Genomic DNA, 27,772 nt, shown 5'->3' on the forward strand with positions numbered 1-27,772 from the left:
CAAGGATCGTACCATCGTGCTCAATAATCGTACCGTCGTGCTCAAGCGTCGTACCGTCGTGCTCAATAATCGTACCGTCGTGCTCAAGCGTCGTACCGTCGTGCTCAAGGATCGTACCGTCGTGCTCAAGGATCGTACCGTCGTGCTCAAGGATCGTACCGTCGTGCTCAAGGATCGTACCGTCGTGCTCAAGGATCGTACCGTCGTTCTGAAAACCTCTAAGGAAAGTCACCATGCATACCGCATGACTTTGTTTGTTTGTTAGTATAGTGTTTACAGTGTAAGTAGGTCATAGTGCGGTAAATGAAAACAGTCAGGTCAAGCTTAAAGCTTGGCGCGAGTTCAAAAGTTTACGTTAGTGGGAGAGGTCAATATAGTTATGGATATTAATGCTGCAACGCCACTGGTGTTCATCAGAAAGATTCCTTCAAGCTTTAAGACCGTCATATATTATCTTCATATACTATACCAGGGACCACACGAGTGAGACGGACAGGTACCAGGTACCAGACGAGTGAGAGGGACAGGTACCAGGGACCACACGAGTGAGAGGGACAGGTACCAGGTACCAGACGAGTGCGAGGGACAGGTACCAGGTACCAGACGTGTGGCATACCATGTACCAGACCCCTGTACACCAGGTATGTGCCACACAGGTGAGAAACCTCATACCACACACCACGAGGCGTGACTGATGATTGACAACGGTGGTGTGGGCGGGGCAGGTAGGAACGTACCTGGTCCCCATACCCCCACACCCGACCCCACCACAACCCCCTACTCCTCCCCTCCTTCATTATCTGCCCCGGGCATAGCTGTATAAGGGTCTCGAGTCCTGGTGCTGGACATCCCGCTTCGCCACCACTCCTGACCTACATTCCCACACTCGATCCTCCAAAAATGGAAGTCCGACTTGCTTATGGTCGAACTCTGGATTGGGTATGATGAATGGTATATACAAAGGCTTCTTGGCTACTGTTGGAGTATATATATATATATATATATATATATATATATATATATATATATATATATATATATATATAGGGGGACATCTATGTGTTGCATGGGTTGAGTTGGCGATGTAAGTGTGTATCTAGGACTCTCTCTCTCTCTCTCTCTCTCTCTCTCTCTCTCTCTCTCTCTCTCTCTCTCTCTCTCTCTATCTACCTATCTCTATCTCAGGTAGGTAGAGCTGGTAGTCAGCCATCGACCAGGGAGGTATTGCCTCCTGCTTAGTAGTGGGAGTGGGTAGTGAACGTCTGCGCAGTGATCCTAACACTTCAGTGGCTGTCAAGTGTCACTCCATCTCAACTCACCCACACGTAGGCAGGTACAATCCACAAACACACACTCCACCCAACACATAATACTTGGCGAGATGCGACATGTGACACTTGCTTCATCCATCTATATTTTCCTGCGGTGATGGCTACGCGCAGGGGTCATGCTCCACCTGCTGCAGGGGTCATGCTCCACCTGCTGCAGGGGGTCATGCTCCACCTGCTGCAGGGGTCATGCTCCACCTGTATGCCGTTTTCGTTTTCTCACGTGACCTTTCTCGTCACGGTGCTGAGGTCTGGCTGTTGTGATCTTCTGGTTGTTAATCCCATCGTCTACAACCTCCAGTGTTGTAGCAACTTACTACCGAAGCACCAGGCTTGTTGTAAGTGGTAGTATTACTTTTGTTTTCGTCTGTTATTATTATTATTATTATTATCATCTATATGATCCTGAACTAGCTCTCTCTCTCTCTCTCTCTCTCTCTCTCTCTCTCTCTCTCTCTCTCTCTCTCTCCTCAGCGAAAGTGAACTGTGTCATTCTTCCGACTTGGTTATCCTGTTGACAATACGTGTGCATTAAGCCTTGAGGGTCGGCACTGGTCCGAAACCCTGGTTCGTGAGCCACTTCATTGTCCCTATGATCATGAAGCCAATGCCATCAGTACAAATTGCCGAAATTTTACTTTTTATTAATCATAATTGATTTTTTTTTAACATACATGTATCATTTAGGATGATTATTTACTAAATAATTTCGTATCTTCCCAGGGTTTGCTCTGGACTCCAAGGGATTTATGAAGCCGAACCACGACTCACTGCTTCAGGTGTTCAAACCCAGTGTTGTAAACACGACTCAAGAGCAATAATGTAAATTCTTATCAGAATTAATCGCCATCAATGTCTCCAATTTAGCACCATGAAGACGAGAAACGTTATATACGAAAAAAAAAAAACCCTTTGGGATATGCACAAAAACTGCACGCACGAATTAAACGAACTAATTCGAAGTTTTGGGTTCGTGATCACAAGGATTCTTCTGTCTCATCAAAACCAAAATTATTTTCAAGGCCAGATTAAAAAAAAAAGATATTTTTCCCATGGCGTTCATAAGCACAGATATATATATTTTTTCAAATATTCATCATGATTTCTCAGTTTGTTTAGAAGAAACTGTTTTATCGTTTTCACTTGAATTCATCGGTGAACATATTGAAGTATATATATATATATATATATATATATATATATATATATATATATATATATATATATATATATATATATATCGTACGCCTTTGCTATCTCGCTTCCTGACATGTATAACTATTAATTTCCCAAATAAGAAAATGTGTGGTTTCGTCTCTAGTAAATTGTGACGCCGTGTGACGGATGCCGTGAATGTGTGACGGTGTAGTGAGTATGTGACGGATGCTAGTGTTACGTGGGGAGGAGGAGCTGCCGCGAACGTGTGACGGATCAGACGTAACTAGGAATCCCGTCACCCATTGGGTAAAGCCGTCATCTTTGACAGCTGTTACCTTGATCTATCAGACTCCATGGAAAGCTTCTTCAATGTAATCCATTAACGAAATACTGGAAGGTCATTCGAAGTACTCAAAGGTAATCTTAAGATGAAAAGAAAATGGATATGAATAAAGGAAATTCGTGGATTCGTCCGGATACCTCACGAACGATGACTATAAACAAACTGTGTTGTCTCCCCGATTGGCCTAATCAGATGCTGGGTAGGAACGAATCCGCTCACCTCACCTCACCTCACCTCACCTCGAGAGCGACAGTTTTAAAGCACTTGGCGACTATCAAGTACCTCCAGCGACCTCAAATGACCTTTCCCGTTGACCTGCGGAGCTCGCCAAGACCTGATTCAAAGGCAGCGGGCATTAAATTGGAAGCAGGGAGGTGTGAAATGGTCGCATGACGATTGCATTAAGATCCCCGCGGGCCCATCCGAGCCTCCACTCACCTGGAGCGAAAGGTGTGAAAGACAGCACCGTTATCTGGGGTGATCCCAGGAGCAATGATCCCAGGAGAAGTGATCCTAGGAGCAGTGAACCCAGGAACAGCGACCACGAGAGAGATTTCCAGTTCTTCCTCCCCAACACACACACACACACACACACACACAGAGCAGAAAGTAACATTGATCTTAGGAAACTGGTCTCAGGAAACGTGCGAGAAGTGATCCAAGAAGGACATCCATCCCTCCCTCCACTCCTCCCTCTAGGAAATGGGGCTGACCAAGTTCCAAGTCATTCACGAAGGTGCGATGACCCTTGCCCGCCCCCCAACCTCCTGTAGGAGCCATGCCTTGAAAGAACACCACCCAGGACTTGTTTCTGCCACGATCCCCCCATATAAGAGAGAGAGAGAGAGAGAGAGAGAGAGAGAGAGAGAGAGAGAGAGAGAGAGAGAGAGAGAGAGACTTGCAAAGATAAAAAGCCTTTTACTTCCTGCCCCAGTAACTCCTGTAGCCCAGGAATAAAAAGTCTGCTTAAAGTCTCCTTCGAAAATGCAAGAGAGGATTTTCGTGACCCACCACTTTACATTTTCTGAATTTCCAACTCGTCAGCTGCATAATTATGGCAGATGTCGCTACAGTGTGTCTGGAAGTGATATATATTTATATCATCTTTCATTCTCATTTCTGTACAGAGTTCCAATCATTTACATGCCTTTCTGTATGTAAAACTGGATCTCTGAAATTTCTGGAATGAATTTTTTTTTTACGATTGTATTTTTGGAAGATATTGATGCGATGGAACACGTCTGGTCGAAGCCGTACCGAACCATCTGTCTGGACAGGTCGAACCTAGACCAGGTCTGGTCGATATTTTTTGTTTATCATCTTTGAACCAGTATTTCCAGCCATTCCTTCTCACTCCTAGTAATTATGCTGCACTTTTTTGTGTAGTATTTCGAGATCCATTCTTTTTCCCCATTACAGGTTGTCACATGGGACAGATATTCATACCCGCGAATGACTGTACGCGTCTGGAGTACCGCAAGGTGAGATGGTATGGGAACATCTGGGATATATATCGAGTCCCATGGGCAAAGATGGTGTTTATGTCAGTTCATGAACCACATTCAATGTCCCAAGTTCGACTTTTGTAAACATGGATCTTTGCTCTCGATTTCTTAATATCATTTTCCCAGAAATGTCAGCGATTTAAACTTACAGATGTCACAAGATGATAATCAGCATTACGAAGACACTATCTTCTTTGTTTCTTTTAATCTTAATTTTCCCACAGTGGTCACGTATGAGTTTCTGGGCGTCTCTCTCTCTCTCTCTCTCTCTCTCTCTCTCTCTCTCTCTCTCTCTCTCTCTCTCTCTCATCACGGCTGAATATTAATTAATTAAGAAACTCAATTAAAGGTCTTGAATGTAGCAGTGAGCAGATGGTGTACAACTCAGATCGTGATACTAAGTATAAAGTTCAACACAGCATCCGGTCGGTGTTGTAGAACAACAACAACAACAACAACAACAACAACAACAACAACAACAGCGGTTGTTGTTGTTGTTGTCGTAGAGATTTTGTTTTCGTTTAAGGATATAAAGAATCCTTGGTTCTTGGTGAGCCACCCTCCACCCCAGGCGTCTCCCCGGGGGATGAACACCCAGGCCACAGCCGCCATTACCTGCTCCCATGCCAGTCGCTCCAGCAAGCCACAGTACCACCTTCCATTACTGGAACTTCCTCCTCCTCCTCCTCGTCTTCCCCTTCGTCACCAGGAGGTGAGGTGTGGAGGCGTCGACTCCCGACAAGCGTTGATAGTGAATTAAGACTTGCTTCGTGGAAGGAGGAAGTGAAATTGTCGACCTACTGTTACCGCTCGCGAGCGAAGTCTAGCGGGGGTCAGGAGGCGAAGAATTCTGGGGTTTGGACACGGTAGGCCATATGACGGGCCAGAGCTGCCGAGCCTCAGTCACCCGCAGACCATCAAAGGGTTAGGTGATGCCAGCCAGCTCCTCCAGAACTGTCACTCGACACTCCTTTTACTCGACAGTCTCTTGTGTTTTACTCGACTCTCGGCTTCGACAAGTGACGGAACAGTGACAGTGCCTGAGACAACATCGCTCTGGGATCTGCCATTGTACGAGACAGTGAAAAATGGTGAACATTCAGTAATATAAACAGTGAAATATTATAATCTTGACAGAGGATTGGAACAAACACCCTCATAACGAAGCACTTAATGACACGGTAGACAAACAGTGGAACGATCCCGTGAGTGCGTGACCCATTTTACCACAGGGTTAGCCTGGCTGGTGCTCTGGTCTCGTAAAAATCCCGTAACCTTGGCATCGAAGACGTTGTGGCCATCGGATCGTCGACCTGCGCAGTGCCGGTAAGTGGGTTGGTTGCTCGTGGGTACTCCCTCACCTCTCCCGCTGGTCCTCATACAATCCCTTGGCTCGGATGAGGAGTGAATTCATGGCCAAGGTGGCCATTTCGAGTGCCCGAAGCTCTTCAGCAACTTAAAGAGTATGTGGTCGCTGCTGGCAGTGTCGTGCTCCAGTCTGAATTCATCATTGCTTGCGTTTAGTGTCCATGTTGCTCTCTGGCATCAGCCATTGCTGTAATTTCCAGACGAACATTATTGTGGGAGTCCACGTTAGCTGACGTCTGGTTAAGTCCCTCATACATCCTTGATAACGCGTAGCCGCTTCCTTGATTTAGTTTTTGTATGATTGTGTCTGTGAACAATTCTAGCGTGTTCTTATCTGTAAACGTATCGTTGGTCGCGTTTTTCATCATGCAAGTGATGTTGATAAGACCCAATTACCAGTTGAAGAAAAGAAATGATTGACTCGTCGTATTTTGCACAAATGCAACATAGAAATAAGACTTTTTTTTTTTGCCTCGTACCATTTCATAATCCGTGGATGACTGGACAAATATCATTGTGATTGCTTTTGTGAAATCCACGATGAAACACTCATGTTGAATACGTATTTTGAGGTGATGATGAAGGGATGTATATATACATCTTAGATATATGAGAATAACTATGCAGTTAAGGAGATGGAATCATTTACAGTCGAAATTCCTGAGTGGAATGTTGTGCCCAGACAAGGTCGCTGGCAATGTCATGTGCAGTCGCCTCGGCTTCTCTGAATGCACTCGACCACAACTCTATTTTGAAAAACCTTCACAAGTACACTTTTCGAAACCATATGTCGAGATAATTGTAATGGAAGACGTTGGAAATTTTTTGAAAGTATATTACTCAAGTCTGGTTGTCTTATGTAACGTGAATGTTGATTTGAGTTTATCCTGTGTTTATACCACAGGGTGAGGTTCGGTTACCAGCTAGCATATTAAGTCTTTTTTGAGAGTTTGAATTATACTTATTTGGTTTTGATCCACGTGCTTGTATATGTCTTCATAAGAAATCCATTTACTCTCGTATATAATTCATAGGCCAGTAAATGAGCAGTTACCACATGAAGCAGGAAGAAATGGCCACAAATCCTTAGAGATTTATGGCAGCGTCTGGCAATATTCTCAGTGTAATAACCTGGAAGGGATATATTTTTTTTATCCCCAGGGGAAACAAAGACCTTAGCTTGATGCTAATGCTTGGGTGTACTGGGAATATTAGATTGCCTTCATCTGTATTTGGAGAGCTTGACTAATGCGTGGCGAGGTGTTCATCCTAGATATAATGACGGTAGAAACAGTCTTCAGTTCTGCTTGGTACACACGAAGACAATGGATATGAATAATCGTGTATATAACATCTTCAATTTTGATTACAATTTGGAGGGACATCTGCCCACCTGTACTGAGGCCTTTTGTGACATCTGTTGACCCCTTGTGAACGTAATTTGTGATGACCTCTTGTGCCTGTACAGAACTCGTGGGAAAACTACTGTGTTTGGTACTTGTGCTGAGAGAGAAATGGTCGTCTGTTTCCCCCTCCACGTAGCCACAAGTTGGCCTTGGGGACCTGCGCTGGAACCAGTTGAACTTTTTTGACTTCTGGTGATTTTTTTTTTTTTCGCTCGTTGCTGACGTTTCTCGTTAATATTATTAACAACCTTCGTTGATGGTGTTCGTTCTTGAGATGATTCGCTCATTGGGTTCGTTTCTTTCGAGTTGGTTAACCCCTGGTGAGGAGTGTTGACCCCTTATTGATCATTGTTGACCCCTTGTTGACTACTATTGACCCCTGATGACATTTTATTGACCTCTTATGACTAGTGTTGCGCCCTTATGTCTTGTGTTGATCCTTAGTGTCTTACGTTGACCCTTGATTAGTGTTGACCCCTAGTGACCTGTGTTAACCTGGGTAACAAATATTAAGCACCTAGAGGTATATGTTAACCCCCTGGTGACAAGTGGTAAGGTCAGGTGACTAGGCCCCCTAGTGACCTTTGATGGCTTGTGTTTCCTGTAACTCTAACCCTAATGACCCAGGATTGACCTCGCGTCACTTGTTTACAACGAGAGTGTTCAGTTAAATTCCCCCGCCCTCCCTAAATTTCCATGCCTGTTTTCCTCATGGTGAACGCTGTGTTCCACAGGAAGCAGGGGAACACGGCAGAGGAACGTGGAACATGATACATAGAGGATAAGGGAACACGGAACAGCGTCCGACGGTGTAGCACTTTCTTGCGGGGGATATATAAACACTTGTGTCTGTGTATCTTACTCAGTTTCCCTGATGAAGGCTTCTGCAGCGCATGCCCGAATCTGATAGGAATAAAACTTAGAAACTCTTCCCTGTTTACACACACACACACACACACACACACACACACACACACACACACACACACACACACACATATATATATATTCTTTTTAATACTATTCGCCATCTCCTGCGTTAGCGAGGTAACGTTAAGAACAGAGGACTGAGCCTTTGAGGGAAATCCTCGCTTGGCCCCCTTCTCTGTTCCCTCTTTTGGAAAATTAAAAACAAGAGGGGAGGATTTCCAGGCCCCGCTCCCTCCTCTTTTAGTCGCCTTCTACGACACGCAGGGAATACGTGGGAAGTATTCTTTCTCCCCTATCCCCAGGGATATATATATATATATATATATATATATATATATATATATATATATATATATATATATATATATATATATATACACCTTCATAAGGCTGGAAGGCTTGGGGATGCCTCTCTATAACCTTGTCTTACATCTCGAACAAACACTGGTGAATAGCCTAATGACAAGGTAATTGACTCTGACGTCCTTGGTATGGGGAGAGTTTTCATTATAACGAGGTTGGGCAGGTCACATGGGGAAGTTAATGGTCGTATGGGGAGAAATGATGGTCAGGTTGGGAGGTTTTATTGACTGTGAGAAGACGGAGCATATTATTGTTCTTATTCTTAAGATATAGATATTACCCTTAAAATCTGTATTATTATTCGTTTTCTCTAAATTAACAAATAATCGTTTTCAATGAATGAAGAACTATAACTAAAGAGACTTATAAAATCTTATACAATTGTCGAAGCCTTAGGCTGTGAATGCCGAATATGAACAAAGGTCAGTCCACAGTAATTTGATATTTAGTGAATGATATACGGAAGAGACAGGTGTAATGCACAGTGTCCCTGGCCCATTGTGTCACTCTTCTGGGTCATGGATATGGTGGTGTGTACATAGAAAGTGAATCCATTCCGTCTCTTTGAGGCCCTCTCAGCGCTCAGGAAGCTAGCCACGTCTACTGGGCTGGTTCGGGAATTACAAAACTATGTATGTCTTCTTTTGCTTTACTTTACGTCATTAAACTATGTTCCAGCAGTTATCTTTTCAGCGACTAATTCCACTATTTTGTCTCCACAGGCACCGTAGACCCGCGCCCGCAAACCCGGCCCCCCCACCAGCCGCCATGTGTTGGTCGAGCTGGTCATCCTTCACACTGACGTTATGCTGCAGTCTGGCCACGCTCACCCTGGTCGCCTCCCACCCATTCCTCTATTTGAGAGGTAGCTCACGCCATGGTAGGATCCTCCCTTTCATATTTCCTCCCCCAGCTATAGTCTGCACTAAGATGCCTGCTCGCCTCAAGTAGCCTAGTTACCTCCCCTCGTCATCCTCCGTATAACCTTACGACATAATAAGTATGTAATAGGTAACACCTTATCTAATTATGTGCACCAGACAAGCTGGAGTAGCGAGCACCTTTGATGGATATAATGTCACGTAAAAAAAACAACGTAGATATAGAAATAGTCGCTCATTCAGCGTCAAAAGTAGGATATATGTCAAAAAGTTGTTTTAGATGGTTCTTGAATTTTTTCCCAAAAATAGAAATAAGACATATCAGAAACTTACATAGTGACTCAATCTGAAGCGTTCATCAACCGAAAGTGCTTTCTATACTGCAGTTTGTTTTGTGCGCAGATAAAACGTCTTGTTGCATGAAATTAAACTCTGAATATTAACTAAAGATATAAAATCAAGCATGCCGGACCCATCCCGTTTTTGCTTGAACTGGATCAAAAGCGAGAATCTCAGACTCCTGTAGATGAAAGTGTTGGTCTACACTTGAGTGTAAACAAGGCACTGTATGGCTGGCTAGTCGTATGTCTGTGTGGGATCTGTTGATCGGTTAGTTATCGCTACGTAAGATCCCAAGCGAGGCTCTCTGTATATGGGAGACGCTAATTGGCTAGTTCTCCCAAGGAAAATGCCCAAAGAAGGTATTGGTTGGTTGGCAGTCCATGCGTGGGAGTTTTTCTGTTCATATCCTTCAAGTATATCATTCTCTGCCGATCCCGAATTAAGAATTTTGACTTTAAAGCCCCTTTGGCGTCACCAAAGGCCATTAGAGTGGCGTGGGGGCATCCAGAAACAAGAGGCAAAACATAGGTTTGATTTAAAGCCTCCTTTAGCGCCATCAGAGGCCATTAGATTCAAATATTATTTCGAATCAAAGACCTCAGAAACACCATTCGCCCAACAATTAAAGAATCTTTAAATAACTAGCACTAAGTTTATAAATGAGAAAAAATTGCGTTATGAACAGTTATATGAGATGAAAGGAAGATTGACATGTTAATAAGCTACTGCAGGGATCCACCAGTTAGATCTTGATCTCTTTATCCTGTGCTGAAAAGGATGCGGTGACTGCTGCTTCCTGGCAGGCAGCCACAAAGCTGAAGAACTTATTCGACTCCTGCTCCCCCTTTTATAGGCTTCCTGCCACGTCCACCAGCAGGGACAACAGATCAAGAAGTATGGTGATGTGGTCTTTGTCTTCCCAAGGTGATTGTAGGGTGGTTGAGGAGCAAGTCTTCAGTATGGAAGTTCCTTCGTATACAAAAAGGGGACCTGTGATGTGTTGAAACTCCATTTGTACAGTCAAAAGGCTAATTGGTGTCCAGAGCACAGACAGGAAAGCATAATTCGTCTTGGGCCTAGAGAGTGTAGTTCCAGATAGGCAGAATGGAATTCAAGCTTGGGTTTTAACAGGAGAGGTGCCTGAAGAAGCTGGTTGGCATTACGTGATGGTGGCTTGTTTGGTGGCGAAAGGTGGTGTGGCTCAACTTATCTGAACCCTCTTGGTTTGCTCGGTGCAGGCGGGACTCCAATCATAGTCCCCCCCCCCCCCCCTTCCGACCAGTTTGGGTATTTAGGCATAATCTTCCCACCCTTCCTCAGCTTCTCCAGGCACGAATCTGCCTTGTGCTTCATTGCACAGACAGTGCAGACCTCATGGTATGAGCACCTGGCCTGGTGGTGACTGAAATGCTGGCACCGGTAACATATAAAGTGCTCTGGGACAAAGGGCTACACTTCATATTTTCCCCAGGTCGTCAGGATAATGGTGCTTGGTGACGGTTCTGAGTTAATCGGACATGGCGTGTTGTTGCCGACTTGTCGGGGATGTAGCCGAGTGTGGGTCCTTGGGGTGGATGGTCATCAACCCATTCAGGTTTGGTCGTCCTGTAGATCTTGCTTGACGATTTTCTTTCTTGATGTGAGTGATGGCAGCGTAGGTGGTCTTTTATGTCGTAGTCCCAATCCCGAACTTGGGAAGGGGTGATACGGTAGTGCTGGTAATGGTGGTTTGAGCCTCTTGTTGGTTTGAGTCGTCCAGAACCCTTCTTCCTCCTCGTTGATGTTGTTGGTGACTTCAGCGTTGTTGCTAGTGATCCTCCTCCTCCTCAGGTCGTCGTGCAGTCAACGAGCTCCTCCATTTTCATGTTTGGAATAGGTCATCGTCGTCCCCAGAGCGGTGTGACTTGGGGTACGTCCTGGAATGATGAATGTGGGGAGGTCGTCCTGGAATGATGAATGTGGGGAGGTCATCTTTTGGAGAGCATGAGCTCTCTGTACATTGTGGGAAAATCCAAACTTTGGGAGATTTATGAAGGTCTTCCCCTAACAAAACCTTTCTCCTGCGATCCTCAAGTGTGAGTACTCCTGCATGATCACGGGACCCCACAGTGACTCGGTAGGCTGTTGCAACCCCCTGACGTGCACACACAGACACACTCCAAGTGGATGCACAGAATCAGAGGCATGTCTGGAGCAAATGCATACCGTACTCTCGCCGTAGGATCTGTATCCCCCTTCATGACAGCAAAAGGGGAAAAAGTTAGAAAGATGGAGAGTCTGATAAATCCACATGACCAGGAATGGCAAAAAACCCCAGCATCTAATGTGGTTCGAACAGGAGATCCGCCAGCCATGGTAGAGTCTGCTTATCAACCCTATCCTTGCTTCCTCAGATGTGTCTAATTAGACTGTTGTTTGGTAAAAATCGAGCAGAGAATAAGGAAATCCTATGCACAGAGCAGGGAGCAGATGACTAAAGCTGAGTTGGAGACTGGTCCAGGGGTGGTCAGGTCTCGTTGCTGCAGTGGTCAGATCACGAGTGTGCATGATGATGATGAAGGTTTATAGTTTAAGGTTTGTTATTTGACTGTTGAATTAATAACATCTTTCATGCTCACTTTGATTTTACTTACAAGTTACACACTTCCTTAGCACCTCTGTGATTTCATTTTATAAGTTCCTTCTATTGTGATCTGACCCTCCGTAACTTGTTGTGATAAATAAGTCGAGGAGAGACTTATGAAAAGATATCTATATCTGTCAGTAATGAACAGTACAACTTGTATCAATGAATGTTCCATTCACTGCAGCTGGTAAATGTAAGGTCTCTAATATTTTTTACTCACTTACTGGAGCTGGAAAACATGGATCCAGCATATAGAATTCCTTCTGAGATGTTTTGTCTAATTGTTTATGCTGAATGTTGGCCTTTGACATACAAGTATTTATTGCCTTAAAATTGTTTGTTACATTCCTTTAATATATGGCAGTATCTTTCACTTAATATATATATAAGATAAGAGTGAGTGCTCAAATTACAGAGGTATAAGTTTATTGAGTATTCCTGGTAAATTATATGGGAGGGTATTGATTGAGAGGGTGAAGGCATGTACAGAGCATCAGATTGGGGAAGAGCAGTGTGGTTTCAGAAGTGGTAGAGGATGTGTGGATCAGGTGTTTGCTTTGAAGAATGTATGTGAGAAATACTTAGAAAAGCAAATGGATTTGTATGTAGCATTTATGGATCTGGAGAAGGCATATGATAGAGTTGATAGAGATGCTCTGTGGAAGGTATTAAGAATATATGGTGTGGGAGGCAAGTTGTTAGAAGCAGTGAAAAGTTTTTATCGAGGATGTAAGGCATGTGTACGTGTAGGAAGAGAGGAAAGTGATTGGTTCTCAGTGAATGTAGGTTTGCGGCAGGGGTGTGTGATGTCTCTATGGTTGTTTAATTTGTTTATGGATGGGGTTGTTAGGGAGGTGAATGCAAGAGTTTTGGAAAGAGGGGCAAGTATGAAGTCTGTTGGGGATGAGAGAGCTTGGGAAGTGAGTCAGTTGTTGTTCGATGATGATACAGCGCTGGTGGCTGATTCATGTGAGAAACTGCAGAAGCTGGTGACTGAGTTTGGTAAAGTGTGTGAAAGAAGAAAGTTAAGAGTAAATGTGAATAAGAGCAAGGTTATTGGGTACAGTAGGGTTGAGGGTCAAGTCAATTGGGAGGTGAGTCTGAATGGAGAAAAACTGGAGGAAGTAAAGTGTTTTAGATATCTGGGAGTGGATCTGGCAGCGGATGGAACCATGGAAGCGGAAGTGAATCATAGGGTGGGGGAGGGGGCGAAAATTCTGGGAGCCTTGAAGAATGTTTGGAAGTCGAGAACATTATCTCGGAAAGCAAAAATGGGTATGTTTGAAGGAATAGTGGTTCCAACAATGTTGTATGGTTGCGAGGCATGGGCTATGGATAGAGTTGTGCGCAGGAGGATGGATGTGCTGGAAATGAGATGTTTGAGGACAATGTGTGGTGTGAGGTGGTTTGATCGAGTAAGTAATGTAAGGGTAAGAGAGATGTGTGGAAATAAAAAGAGTGTGGTTGAGAGAGCAGAAGAGGGTGTTTTGAAATGGTTTGGCCACATGGAGAGAATGAGTGAGGAAAGATTGACCAAGAGGATATATGTGTCAGAGGTGGAGGGAACGAGGAGAAGTGGGAGACCATATTGAGGTGGAAAGATGGAGTGAAAAAGATTTTGAGTGATCGGGGCCTGAACATGCAGGAGGGTGAAAGGAGGGCAAGGAATAGAGTGAATTGGATCGATGTGGTATACCGGGGTTGACGTGCTGTCAGTGGATTGAATCAGGGCATGTGAAGCGTCTGGGGTAAACCATGGAAAGCTCTGTGGGTATGTATATTTGCGTGTGTGGACGTATGAATATACATGTGTATGGGGGTGGGTTGGGCCATTTCTTTCGTCTGTTTCCTTGCGCTACCTCACAAACGCGGGAGACAGCGACAAAGCAAAAAAAAATATATATATATATATATATATATATATATATATATATATATATATATATATACACAATTGTGCTGGTGTAATGGGAGAAAAAAACACCATTGAATGTGTAAAACACATATACCTATATCTTGCATTGCTGCCACCCAAAATCTTCAGCTGCATAACAGTTTTTTTGGATTACTGCACTCAGATGAGTTATGAATTTTTGTAATTGGGGGAAAGTACTCTTCCCATAGTCACACAAAGTTTCATTTTCATCTCTTAACACCCCCTCCTCTCCCTGCAACACACACACACACACACACACACAGAGGAAGGGGTACTAGGTCTTAAACCTTCTGCAGTGAAAGGGTTAAGAGGGTTTTACGAATGTATTTTTTTCATACAAAGTTCATTACAGTTGAGCAGATGACCTATATAAGAATATACTTTCCCTTGATAACATGTATTCTTTCTCCGCTTCCCCTACCACTGGTGACCTGTTAGGCTATTTTTCCCACTCCACTAGTGTATGACCTAGTTAACCCCCCCCAACTCCCTTCAGTCGATGATCAGTTAGTTATACACTTTCTAACCAAGAAATGAAATGAGGATATGCTTCTTCATCCCTCCCAGTGGGAAATCTGATGGGTCCTTATTGTCCCAACTTCAGCACTGCACATTCCTTTCAACTTAAACTTTGCTTTGAAAGGCAGTTTTTCTCATCCCATTTAAGAATTGACCCATCTCTTCCATACTGTCAGATAAAGTGATGAGCTATTTTCTTGCAGCATATGGACGCAATTTACATCAACTGCCATGCGTGTCTAAAGGAGGAGAGAAAGGAGTGTGCATGTTCGCCTGGAACTGTGAATTTACAGGTGGCACACACCTTGGTACTTGTGTTGATGGGTAAGAGCCTTGTAGAAGCTTTGAATGTGCATTTTTCAACTTTAAACTTTTTCCATTACAAATATCTATTACAGAGGGAAATGAAAGTTAGTGTTCCTTGCACCTCACTAGAATTACGTAAAGCTATAAAGTACTAATCTGAGTCTCATTATTAACAGCTGTCTTTATTGCCCTATTATGCTGATCTTGATGTAATCTTATGAAAGCATAGTCCCAATTTTTGATAATCTTAACAACAGATTTTTTCATCTGTTCCTAGCACTACCTCGCTAATGCGGGAGAGGACAAACATGTAGGAAAGATTATTATCATTATCATTATTATTATTATTATTATTATTATTATTATTATTATTATTATTTTTATTATTATAAAGTATGACCCTAGGATCCCTTTTTGGGTAAAGTGAATTCTTGTTGAAGTGAGAAGGTCCTTGACAGTAATTTAATTTTTTCTGTATCCTCAAAATAATACAGCTTTGACCAAAGTAACTGATCACTTGCAGTATTAACACACGTACAAAAAGTTTGCTAAGGTCTTTCCAATGTTTTGAACATAAATCTCATCATATTTTTCATGTGTTGCAACCTTAAAATGTAGAAAATGCATCATGTTTTCAATCTACTGCATGACACTTTTCTGTAGTAATGTAGGTTTGCAGCACTATAGCTTCTCTAGGTGAAGTTAAAACCCAGCAAACCTTATCAGTATTACAAGACAATATCAAGAAAAACCTCCACCTTGTGAGCCTATGTCAGAAATCATTTCTCCTGATGTGAACTTACAGCACTATAAAACTTCATAATTTTTGTGCTTATTATGTGACAAAGCTTTTTGCAGCAGCATCGGTGGGTAATGTAAGATCATTTCAAAAGTTTGTGTTTTGCCATAAGCTCTTGCAGAAGTTTGTGTTCTGATGTAAACTTTTTACAAAGGTTTATTACAAAAGGTTTTGTTGTGCTATGAGTGCCTTACGAAAAGTTCTGATATGTGTGATTTCAATGTAAATGTTTGTATTGTGCTGTAAATTCATTACAGAAGGTTGTGATGTTCTATAAGTTCATTACAAGGTTGAGATGTGCTGTAAGTTCATTACAAAAGGTTGTGTAGTGAATTAGGTTCATGACAAAAGTTTGTATTGTTCTTTAAGTTCATTTTAAAAGGCTGTGTTGTGCTGTAAGATCATTACAAAGCATTATGATGTATTGTAAATTCATTACAAAAATATTAGCTGTGCTCAATTTCACTGCAAAAATTTGTTATGCTGTAACTTCATTACAAAGGGTTATGATGTGCTACAAGTTTGTTACAAAAGTGGGAAATTTGCTGTAGACCCATTCAAAAGTTTGTGTTGTAAGTACACTGAAAAACGTTTTGCTGTCTGTGCTGAAAAAAGTTTATGTTTGGTTCACAGTGGCTGATGGCTTCTCTTTTATCATGGTATAGGGCAATCATCTGAATTTTCCCTCTCATTGAATAATTTCATATTCATCTCATGCAGTCTAATATTCAATCTGCGGGTATCTTTGAATATTATAACTTTGATACTACTTCATTGAGGTTAGTATATTAGACTTGTTCTTGTAGTAGCCATGAAGTCACATGAAACTGAACCTTTTTCAGTGAATTAGAATGCCTTTGTATTAAAAGAAAAAGTCACATACAAAAAGTGGTCATGAAAATGGAGAGGCTTAATGCAACATGTAGTCATTTGTCTAAAAATTTTCCTTAGTATAATATGATAATTAAGAAATTATCTAGAAAATTCAGATACAAATTAGAATACACTTATCCTTGGCTTTGTTTTGCAGCTTTTACTTTGGCTCTTGCTGCAAGTTAAAACCTCCTCCATATGAGGTTACAAATGAGATACCCTCTACAGGGGAGTCATTGGTGTCAGACAATCACTCAAAGCCTGAACCAACAGAGGACCTCACAGGCAGTGAAGAAGATGGAGAACAAACGACAGGCTCAGTAAGCGATGGGTATCAAGATTTCATTACAGCAATTGCTCCTGATGATGGAAAGTTGACTACTCCCTCAGAACAGGAAGGATCTGCAGATGGACAAGAATCCACTATAGAGCAGAGCGGTGAAGAGGTTACAGATGTACCTACTGATGGAGAGACAGAAGCAGAAGGGACTACAGGTGAACTGGGACTCACTGATGGACAGACTGAAGAAAATGAGACCACTACTGAATTGGGATCCATGGCTGGGCAGATGGAATCCATTAATGGACAGGCTGCAGAGGTAGGAACAACTGGTGTCCCAGAATCTACTGGAGAACAGACTGAGGTTGAAACTGCAAGTGAACTGGTACCTAGCCCTGAACACAGTGAAAGTAATGGCACTTATTCAGGGGTAGGACCCATCAGCGGACAGAATGAAGAGACTGAGATTACTGATGAACCTGAAGTGAAGCCCACTGAGGATGTAACCATAAATGAACTAGGAACCATTGATGGAGATTTTGGAGAAGGTTCTATAAATGAAATCGAATCTATTAAAGGACAGGGAACCACTGCTGGGGTAGAATCAAGTAGCCAGTCATCATTAGCTGATGAACAGGAATTTACAGAAAGCCCAGAACCTGTTTTTACTTCATTGCAACCCTTAGGTGAAGAGGTTTCAGGAGGGGTAAAGTCATCCAGTGAAGGAACATCAGTAGGGCATGGAGAAACAACTGAACAACCTGGTACCCTTGGTGAAAAGGAGACCCATAATGAAATACCAGTAGATGAGTATCAAGGAGAGACTGAAAGTGGAGAAGACCCTTTCATTGAAGCTGGAGAAAGTGTTACTGTTGACCCTGAACACTCACATACTGAGGTAACATCTCTGAGTAGCATTTCAGAAGATAGTTCATCTCTTTTTGACACTGCAGGAATCACTACTGAATCTCCTGAAGCAGAGAAAACTCATGAAGGGGACATTACTCTTCCTTCTTCAAAGCCTACTCTCCCCAACGTAGATTCAGCTACACCAATCATTGCACCTGCCACTGAGTCTACAGGTGTACCAGAGTCCGCAGACTCCCTCACAACAGTCTTCACCACATCTCAAGAACCTGACTTGACAACATTTACTCCTGATCCGTCTACTACCTATTTACCAGGACACAGTCCACTTGTTACTCACTGGCCCAGCATTAAAAGTACCACAATACCTTATGTGACAGAAATATCCGAAATCTCTGAGGAAACAACAAAGCATCCTGGAATTGTAGTCACGACTAAAGTTGACTCTTCAGAGGTGACCGATGAGGCCATCTCATCTGACAAACCTCACTTTGTTGAAACTACAAGCAGACCAGTGACTTTGGAAATGATAGAGGAAACAGATAGTGCTGAAGACACATCCACACCTACAGAAGAGCTGATTGCTGCACTAGCTACAGAGTCTATAGGGATACAAGAACTTACAGAAATACCCACAACAGTCTCTGCCACAACTCAGGAGCCTGACACAACAACCCTCACTTTTGAATCATCTACTGCCTATTTACATAGCCAACCTCCAACCATCTTTACTTACTGGCCAAGTATTGAAACAACCACGAGACCTTTTATGACTGAAATGAGTGAAACATCAATGGAAACTACAGAGCAACCTGTGACTGTAGGCTCAACTCCTGAAGGTGATTCTTCAGAGATTGCCAGTGAAATTAGCTCAACAATGAAACCTGCCAGACCAACAGCTATTCAAATGACAGAGTCTCCAGTGAGTGCTGTAGTCACATCCAAGCCTACAGTTGTAGAAGTGACAGAAGAGCCAAGCAGTACAACACCCAGCATTACAGACATGCTTGAAACAACAGGTGGACCTGAGGGAACTCATTCCTCAGAGGACACATTAGAGGATGAACTTCTGACGAGATTGAACAACTCTCATTACAGTGACAGTAAGTAGAAATTTTTGAAAAACTGTGTTTTTGATTGTAGATTTACTGCTTCACAGAATACCACCATCTATGAGTGTGAGTGGATAGAGTTGTATTAAACTACAGCTTTGCTAACAAGGTGGCAAGTTTAAGAATTTATTATTATTGATCTTTAACATACCAATAGTATTATGGCTTTTAATTTATAATTAGATGAAGTCTAAAGCACATGAATACATTTTCCTGAAAGTGGTAGCTAAATTTGTGTATCTGTAATAAAATCTGTTTGCCTTGGGCTGTAGGAGCCTCTGAAAAGAGATTCTGGGCAACACCTGGACTCTCTCAGAAATTGGGCCTGGGGTAGATATAGATGAATATATACATTGAAGCAGGGGGTAGTAATGCTATTTCCTGTTGGGCAGGGTAGTGCCAGGAATGGATGAAGGCAAGCTAGTATGAATATGTACATGTATATATATGTATATGTCTGTGTATGTGTATGTATATGTGTATATGTTATGTATATTTGCGTGTATGGGTGTTTATGTATATATACATATTTATTTATTTGCTTTGTCGCTGTCTCCCGCATTAGCGAGGTAGCACAAGGAAACAGACGAAAGAATGGCCCAACCCACCCACATACAAATGTAGATACATACACGTCCATACACGCAAATATACATACCTATACATCTCAACGTATACATATACATACACACACAGACATATACATATATACACATGTACTTAATTCATAGTCTGCCTTTATTCATTCCCATCGCCACCCCACCACACATGAAATAAAAAACCCCTCCCCCCTCATGTGTGCGAGGTAGCACTAGGAAGAGACAACAAAGGCCACATTCGTTCACACTCAGTCTCTAGTTATCATGTAATAATATATACATACACAGACATATACATATATATACACATGTATATAATTCATACTTGCTGCCTTTATTCATTCCTGTCACCACCCCGCCACACACGAAATGACAACTCCCTGCCCCCACACACGCATGAGGTAGTGCTAGGAAAAGACAACAAAGGCCACATTCGTTCATACTCAGTCTCTAGCTGTCATGGATAATGCACCGAAACCACAGCTCCCTTTCCACATCCAGGCCCCACAAAACTTTCCATGGTTTACCCCAGATGCTTCACATGCCCTGGTTCAATCCACTGACAGCACATCAACCCTGGTATACCACATCGTTCCAATTCACTCTAGTCCTTGCACGCCTTTCACCCTCCTGCATGTTCAGGCCCCAGTTGCTCAAAATCTTTTTTCACTCCATCATTCCACCTCCAAATTGGTTTCCCACTTCTCATTCCCTCCATTTCTGACACATATATCCTCTTTGTCAATCTTTCCTCACTCAAAATCTCCATGTTACCAAACCATTTCAATACGCCCTCTCTCTTACCCTTTCATTATTTACTCGATCAAACCACCTCACACCACATACTGTCCTCAAACATCTCATTTCCAAAACATCCACCTTTCTCCAAACAACCCTATCTATAGCCCAGAGGACAGTATGTGCAGCATACTCCAAGTGGTCCCTATCTGCAGTGCTGGAGTGCAAAAGGTAATGTCTGGTGAGGTTGGCTGGTGGACGTGGTGGGTTGGGAGTCTGGTTGGATGGTGTGTAGGTTGAGGGTATTGAAATTAGGCAATTGGTTTATAATTAGTTTAGCTTGGTCATCTTGGATGTGAGTGCTGAGCCAAGTTGGATGATGGGCATTGAAATCATACATGCTATAGGAAAGCAGACTGCCCAGCATCCACAGGTACATGGAATCAAAGCTCAAAAACTTCAGTATAGGTGATTTCCAATCCCTATATCATGCAGTCTGACACTACATTGTTTCCAATCAAGCCAGCAAAAAGCACATACTTCAAGGACATGGAAAGAAACATAAAACAAACTTCTTCCCACATCACCCAAAGAAACCAGCTCAAACATGACCACACATCATAGATAGAAGTCACACAAATCAAAGCTCTACAAAAATATTTTCATTAACCTAGTTATTGAAAGGCATAATGCAGACTAGCACACTTTCTTCATCACTCTGAACACAAGACCCATAGCATCCATCTCTTTTGCATGTCAAAAACGATCCCCACCTACCACATCAACACAGCCCCCACTCATGAAGTACTTCTTACCCACTTCTGACATCCCCTCTATTGGAGAACACATAAACATGCTCATGAGGCACTACTCAAAAATTTGCTAGAGAGAGCTGACCAGGATGAGTAGACTAAAAGGAACTACATGTCAAAAGTTGATGGAGAAAGGGATTCAAGGAGATTGAGAAAGAGATGGAAGGATGAAATGAAAACCTTTGAGTGTCATGGGGGTGAATATTCAAGAAAGTGAGAAGCATTCATGGAATAGAATGAAATGGAGCGATGTGGTATTCCGGGGGCAACATGCTGTCAGTCGGCTGAACAAGGGCATATGAAGTGGTCAAGCAAACCATGGAATGATTTATGGAGTTTAGGTGGTGGTCTCTGACTTTTAGTGCATTATATATGACTGCAGGAGAGAGCATGTGAGGAGATGAAGTCATTTGTTTGTTCCTGGTGGTGCATCATTAAGATGAGAAATGACAAACATATATGAAAGAAAATTGCTAAACACAAGCGCAAATAAAGTGCTTAGATGAAATAAGTGACGAATTTGAATTGATCCATAATAATGTCTCCCCTCACTGCTTATGGTTGCCCATGGTAAACAGTCTGATGGTTTAGGATAGTACCATTGTTACACTTGTTACTCCATCTTATAAGACAAAACCTGCAAGAAATTAGATTAATGAATATTGCAGATGTAGATATAAACATTTCTAACAGGTTTATATAGATGTTTGTAGATCATGATTGACATAAATATTGAAAATGAAACTGCTGTTGAGACAACATTTAACAATTGTTTTTTCTCTTACTAGTTTGTGGTATTCCTGTGTACCCGACCCGCAGAATTGTTGGAGGCAACCATGCTAGCTTTGGTGAATGGCCTTGGCAGGTAAATTACTGAGTACACTGTGCTGAAAATTTTTCCAGCCACCATAACTTTGGAATCTTCTAATCAGGTTTGGCTCAACAGTCTTTATGGCTATATGTTGTCACTCATCCCTTCATCACACTATTTTTGCTTGGTGAATTTCAACAATCTTTTTGCTAAAGATTCTCGTGAGTTTCTCACCTTCATTTCTCCACACTAGGTTCCTTGATTTGATATACTTTGTGTTAAGATTTTGTCCTTGGATCCTCTTCTCTGGCCATGTCTTGAAATCATCTTATCTTATTAAACTTTGAAGTTGATTGAAGATTCATAGTCTCAAAAGATAGCTCATTGCTGAGGGTCTTACATAAGTACTTTTTTTTGTCATATATAAATTATTTTCATTTGTCTTCAAAACAAAACCTTAATGGTAGTTTAGACAACATTTAAGGCCATTTGACATGGTACTTGTCTAAAAACAGCATGCTATTTCTGTGTCATGATCTTCATACTTCACTGATACTCCTTTTGTTTTACTCTGTATCATCATAACAAAATGTATATCAATATTCAAGGTATCTCATAACATTTTTACCATTCATATTGTGATAGAGGTATATAATTACTTTTTCCATTTGTATTGTGCTTATCATCTCTCACTTTTGATTTTCATTTTATGTGGTGAAATAATTTTCATAAGAAAATAGGGTTTAAATCCATTTTAACCTTTCATGCCACACAGAATGGATGGGGTAAGTGGAGAATTTACAAAAATAACTGTACAACGACAAAAAAATATGCTTGAGACCTGGACATTGTCAGATTTGTTTTGTTTTTCTGGATTTTGGAAGTGTACTGTATTAAAGAAAATACAGTACAAAATCTGACTTATTGTGCATAGATTGTAAATGGGTTAGAAGTTAACAGACAAAATGATAGATAGAAATAAAGATAGACAGACAGATAAACATAGATAAACAAAGATAGATAGATAGCCTTTTATAAGATAGACAGACAGATAGACATAGATAAACATAGATAGATAGATAGTCTTTTATTCCGCTACCTTGATTTTTGTGTCTCTTTTTTCACCAGATGCTTTTGGCACAGGTCTTGATATCTGGATTCTTTCTAGAGATTTTCCTTGATTATATTTTGTTTCTGAAAATAGCTTCCCTTACTTCCAGATATTAGTAGCCAAATTGGATAATGTCTGTCCTTCTCAACATCTGATATTTACAAATTTATATCAGCAAACTTTGACAGCATCTTTCCATTCACCACGAGATATCAACAATCATTTCTGTTGTTTCTCTTAAATTCTAATTGTTTTACCATGTCAATTTTGTTAACTACTGGTTGGTGTATCAGCTATGCATGCTTATACCTGTATCTTCCTCATCTGCCTTTCTTGACTTCTTACTCCTCCAATATCTGTTTCCCATATAGGTTTCATTAAGACAGTGGAGGGTGGTGACCTTCCTCCACAAGTGTGGTGCAGCACTGCTGAATGAGAACTGGGCCATCACTGCAGCTCATTGCGTTGAGAAGTAAGTGACACATGATCAGTTCATTTGTGAATATGCATTATCTGCATTCATTCATTTTCCTGATGTCTTATAACAGCATTCTTTTTATGTGAACTTAACTATCTTGTTATCTTCATCCATACTAGGGCAAAGCTGACCAAGCATACTCCTTCCTCTAGTCCCTTACTATTAGACTCAGGTCATTCATGAGATAGTAAAGCATTTTGCTCCATCCTTAAGTGTCTTGCAGTGTAGCTTAGCTTTTCAACAATATATCAAGTAAGCCTTCCCCACTTCCAGTCTCTTGTGATGAGATTTAATTCTTTAGTGACATCTTATGGTTTGTTATGATGAGATTTAACTCCTCAGGAACAAAGTAATCCTGCCCATTTAAGTACATCATTGTATCTTGATATTCAAAGTAACCTGCTCCTAAACATAGGTAACTTATGTCTTGTTTTTCAGTGGTTAGCTGAATTTTCCTGCCTTATAGTCATATGTTAGCACTGATATCCCAAACAATTAACTCACCCTACCAGTGTCTTTACAAAGCAGATTACTTCTTCAGTAACAATCTGACTTATCTAGCATTTCCTTGTCCCTTTCTAACATGGTTTACACTTTTTAGTGACCAACTTAGGCTCTTGTATCCTACAGTTTTTTTTTGTGATATTATTTATCTCTTCCCAAACTAAATTTGCCCATCCCAGTACACAGCCTCTTTTATTGACAAACAAATTTTCCCTGTCTCCTCCACTGCTTCTTTTTAAATGTAATGCACTCCTCATCACCAGATTTACTCTATGTAACTCTCCTGCAGCATTCAACCAGATGAGCTCTTACTAAGAATGGGAGAGTTTGACCTGGAGCGATCAGATGAGCCCTACCCCTTTGCAGAGAGGAAGGTCCAGATAATTGCCACCCACCCAAAGTTTAATGCTCGTACCTTTGAGTTCGACTTGGCGCTCCTAAGGTATGTTCTGTCATCTTTGGAAGAAATGGAAAGCTTCAGGAAAGTAGTGGTGCAGTAAGTTACAGAAGGAATTAGTAACTGTAGATGCTCTATGATAAAGTTGTACATGAGGAAGAAAGGTGTTATAGGAAAGAAGTAGACAACAGTATGCTCAAATGGAAAAGAAAGAATTGATTTCATGGAAAGTTCTCTGGGGCCTGGATGTGGAAAGGGAGCTGTGGTCTCGGTGCATTATACATAACAGCTAGAGACTGAGTGTGAACAAATGTGGCCTTTGTTGTCTTTTTCTAGCGCTACCTCGTGCACGTGCAGGGGAGGGGATTGTTATTTCATGTGTGGTGGGGTGGCGATGGGAATTGATAAAGGCAGACAGTATGAATTATGTACATGTGTATATATGTATATGTCTGTGTGTGTGTATATATATATATATATATATATATATGGTTGTTTAATTTGTTTATGGATGGGGTGGTTAGGGAGGTAAATGCAAGAGTTTTGGAAAGAGGGGCAAGTATGAAGTCTGTTGGGGATGAGAGAGCTTGGGAAATGAGTCAGTTGTTGTTCGCTGATGATACAGCGCTGGTGGCTGATTCATGTGAGAAACTGCAGAAGCTGGTGACTGAGTTTGGTAAAGTGTGTGGAAGAAGAAAGTTAAAAGTAAATGTGAATAAGAGCAAGGTTATTAGGTACAGTAGGGTTGAGGGTCAAGTCAATTGGGAGGTGAGTTTGAATGGAGAAAAACTGGAGGAAGTGAAGTGTTTTAGATATCTGGGAGTGGATCTGGCAGCGGATGGAACCATGGAAGCGGAAGTGGATCATAGGGTGGGGGAGGGGGCGAAAATTCTGGGGGCCTTGAAGAATGTGTGGAAGTCGAGAACATTATCTCGGAAAGCAAAAATGGGTATGTTTGAAGGAATAGTGGTTCCAACAATGTTGTATGGTTGCGAGGCGTGGGCTATGGATAGAGTTGTGCGCAGGAGGATGGATGTGTTGGAAATGAGATGTTTGAGGACAATGTGTGGTGTGAGGTGGTTTGATCGAGTGAGTAACGTAAGGGTAAGAGAGATGTGTGGAAATAAAAAGAGCGTGGTTGAGAGAGCAGAAGAGGGTGTTTTGAAGTGGTTTGGGCACATGGAGAGGATGAGTGAGGAAAGATTGACCAAGAGGATATATGTGTCGGAGGTGGAGGGAACAAGGAGAAGAGGGAGACCAAATTGGAGGTGGAAAGATGGAGTGAAAAAGATTTTGTGTGATCGGGGCCTGAACATGCAGGAGGGTGAAAGGAGGGCAAGGAATAGAGTGAATTGGAGCGATGTGGTATACCGGGGTTGACGTGCTGTCAGTGGATTGAATCAAGGCATGTGAAGCGTCTGGGGTAAGCCATGGAATGCTGTGTAGGTATGTATATTTGCGTGTGTGGACGTATGTATATACATGTGTATGGGGGGGTTGGGCCATTTCTTTCGTCTGTTTCCTTGTGCTACCTCGCAAACGCGGGAGACAGCGACAAAGTATAAAAAAAAAGAAAAGAATATATGTATACGTTGAGATGTATAGACATGTATATTTGCGTGTGTGGATGTGTATGTATATACATGTGTATGTGGGTGGGTTGGGCCATTCTTTTGTCTGTCTCCTTGCGCTACCTCGCTAACGCAGGAGACAGCGACAAAGTAAAATGAAATAAATAAATTCAAAAATAAGTCTTTGAGGTCCAACAGAATTAGGGTAGATAGATTGACTGAAAAACAGATAGATTTTTAAATGGTGGTTAAATTTATGAATAAGATATTTTCACTTACTGATTGATAGATTTAGATTTTCATTTCTTGTTGCAGGTTTTATGAGCCAGTCACCTTTCAGCCTAATATCATTCCCATCTGTGTTCCTCAAGATGATTACAACTTCCTCAACGACACTGGTTATGTCACTGGTTGGGGACGACTTTATGAAGGTGAGGCCTCATTGCTCATTCATGAGGGTGGTGCTAGGAAAATGAATTCACAGTCAGACGAAAAACATAGAAAGGGAGGAGATGGCATACAGTTTTAGAGGACTGGCTGAGGGTGAATAATGAAATGGAGACAGATAGGGAGAAATGAAGGTAAAGAGGTAAACTAGGGGAGAAGGGAAAGTAAAAAGAAAGGAGAGGGTGAAATGGCAAGATGGATACAAAGAAGAAGAAAAGACACAGAGAAAGAGTAACAAAGATGGGTTGCATTAGATAAACTGGGGGAAAGAGGTGACAAAGTGAGGGAAAGAGATAGACTGAGATGACAGAGATAGGGAGAAGGACACAAAGGGAAAAATTATGGTAAAAAAGAAAGAATGAGGGGAAGAAAAAGAGTGGAGGTTAGTAGAGGTATTTCAGTTCTACTTGCAATATGTCAGACAATATCATATGATAAAAAAAAACAGTACAAGCAGTACAAAAGCTCCAGTTAGTTTGATGATGCAATGCTAAGGTTATCACAAACAATGAGTCAATAACTGATAGAAATATTGTTGAACTGTTTCTTATCAAACATAGTGGAGATATCACTATGAATCAAAAAGTTGGTTTATATACATTAGATAACTTCATTAGTGAAAAAAATGCAAATGTGTTTACCAGAACATAAAGGAACCTGATTTTGTAATGAGAGGTGAGGTCGTTGAGCGTGACCTGTGCGTTTATCCCTTCACCTGTCTTTTGATTCATTTGCCTACCACAGCCAGCAGCAGCAGCCATGGTGTTATATTATATTTCATTATATTATATTATATTATATTATAACATATTTTGGTTCTTTCTTTCTGTGCTCAGTTTTGACAATTTAATTGTATGAAATTTCCTGACACTTCATATTTTCCATTTCCTTGTGGTTTTACCTGCATCTTAGGTACACTTGCTACTTTTGTACTTTTTACATACACACACACACACACACACACACACATATATATATATTATATATTTATTTTTTATTTTGCTTTGTTGCTGTCTCCCACGTTAGCGAGGTAGTGCAAGGAAACAGACAAAAGAATGGCCCAACCCACCTACATACACATGTATATACATACACTTCCACACACGCAAATATACATACCTATACGTCTCAATGTATACATATATATACACACACAGACATATACATATATACACATGTACATATTTCATACTGTCTGCCTTTATTCATTCCCATCGCCACCCCGCTACACATGAAATAACAATCCCTTCCCCCCTTATGTGCGCAAGGTAGCGCTAGGAAAAGACAACAAAGGCCACATTTGTTCACACTCAGTCTCTAGCTGTCATGTAATAATGCACTAAAACCACAGCTCCCTTTCCA

General features: G+C 41.6%; 1 protein-coding gene across 5 annotated transcripts in view; it reads left to right on the top strand.

Moving 5' to 3' along the window:
- Np (serine protease notopleural) overlaps positions 1–27,772 on the top strand; it is an 82,886-nt gene that overhangs the window by 39,510 nt on the left and 15,604 nt on the right. For 2 of the 5 annotated variants that reach the window (XM_071690890.1, XM_071690888.1), the window contains 7 exons: positions 9,124–9,281; positions 14,909–15,029; positions 16,841–18,933; positions 21,880–21,956; positions 23,385–23,485; positions 24,285–24,437; positions 26,279–26,394. In XM_071690890.1, the coding sequence (XP_071546991.1) occupies positions 9,170–9,281; positions 14,909–15,029; positions 16,841–18,933; positions 21,880–21,956; positions 23,385–23,485; positions 24,285–24,437; positions 26,279–26,394 (2,773 nt within the window). In that variant the 5' untranslated portion in view covers positions 9,124–9,169. The other 3 variants (XM_071690891.1, XM_071690887.1, XM_071690889.1) reach the window with 3 other exon arrangements.

This window comes from Panulirus ornatus, chromosome 49 (genome assembly GCF_036320965.1).
Source record: "Panulirus ornatus isolate Po-2019 chromosome 49, ASM3632096v1, whole genome shotgun sequence".
NCBI classification, from domain to species: Eukaryota; Metazoa; Arthropoda; class Malacostraca; order Decapoda; family Palinuridae; genus Panulirus; species Panulirus ornatus.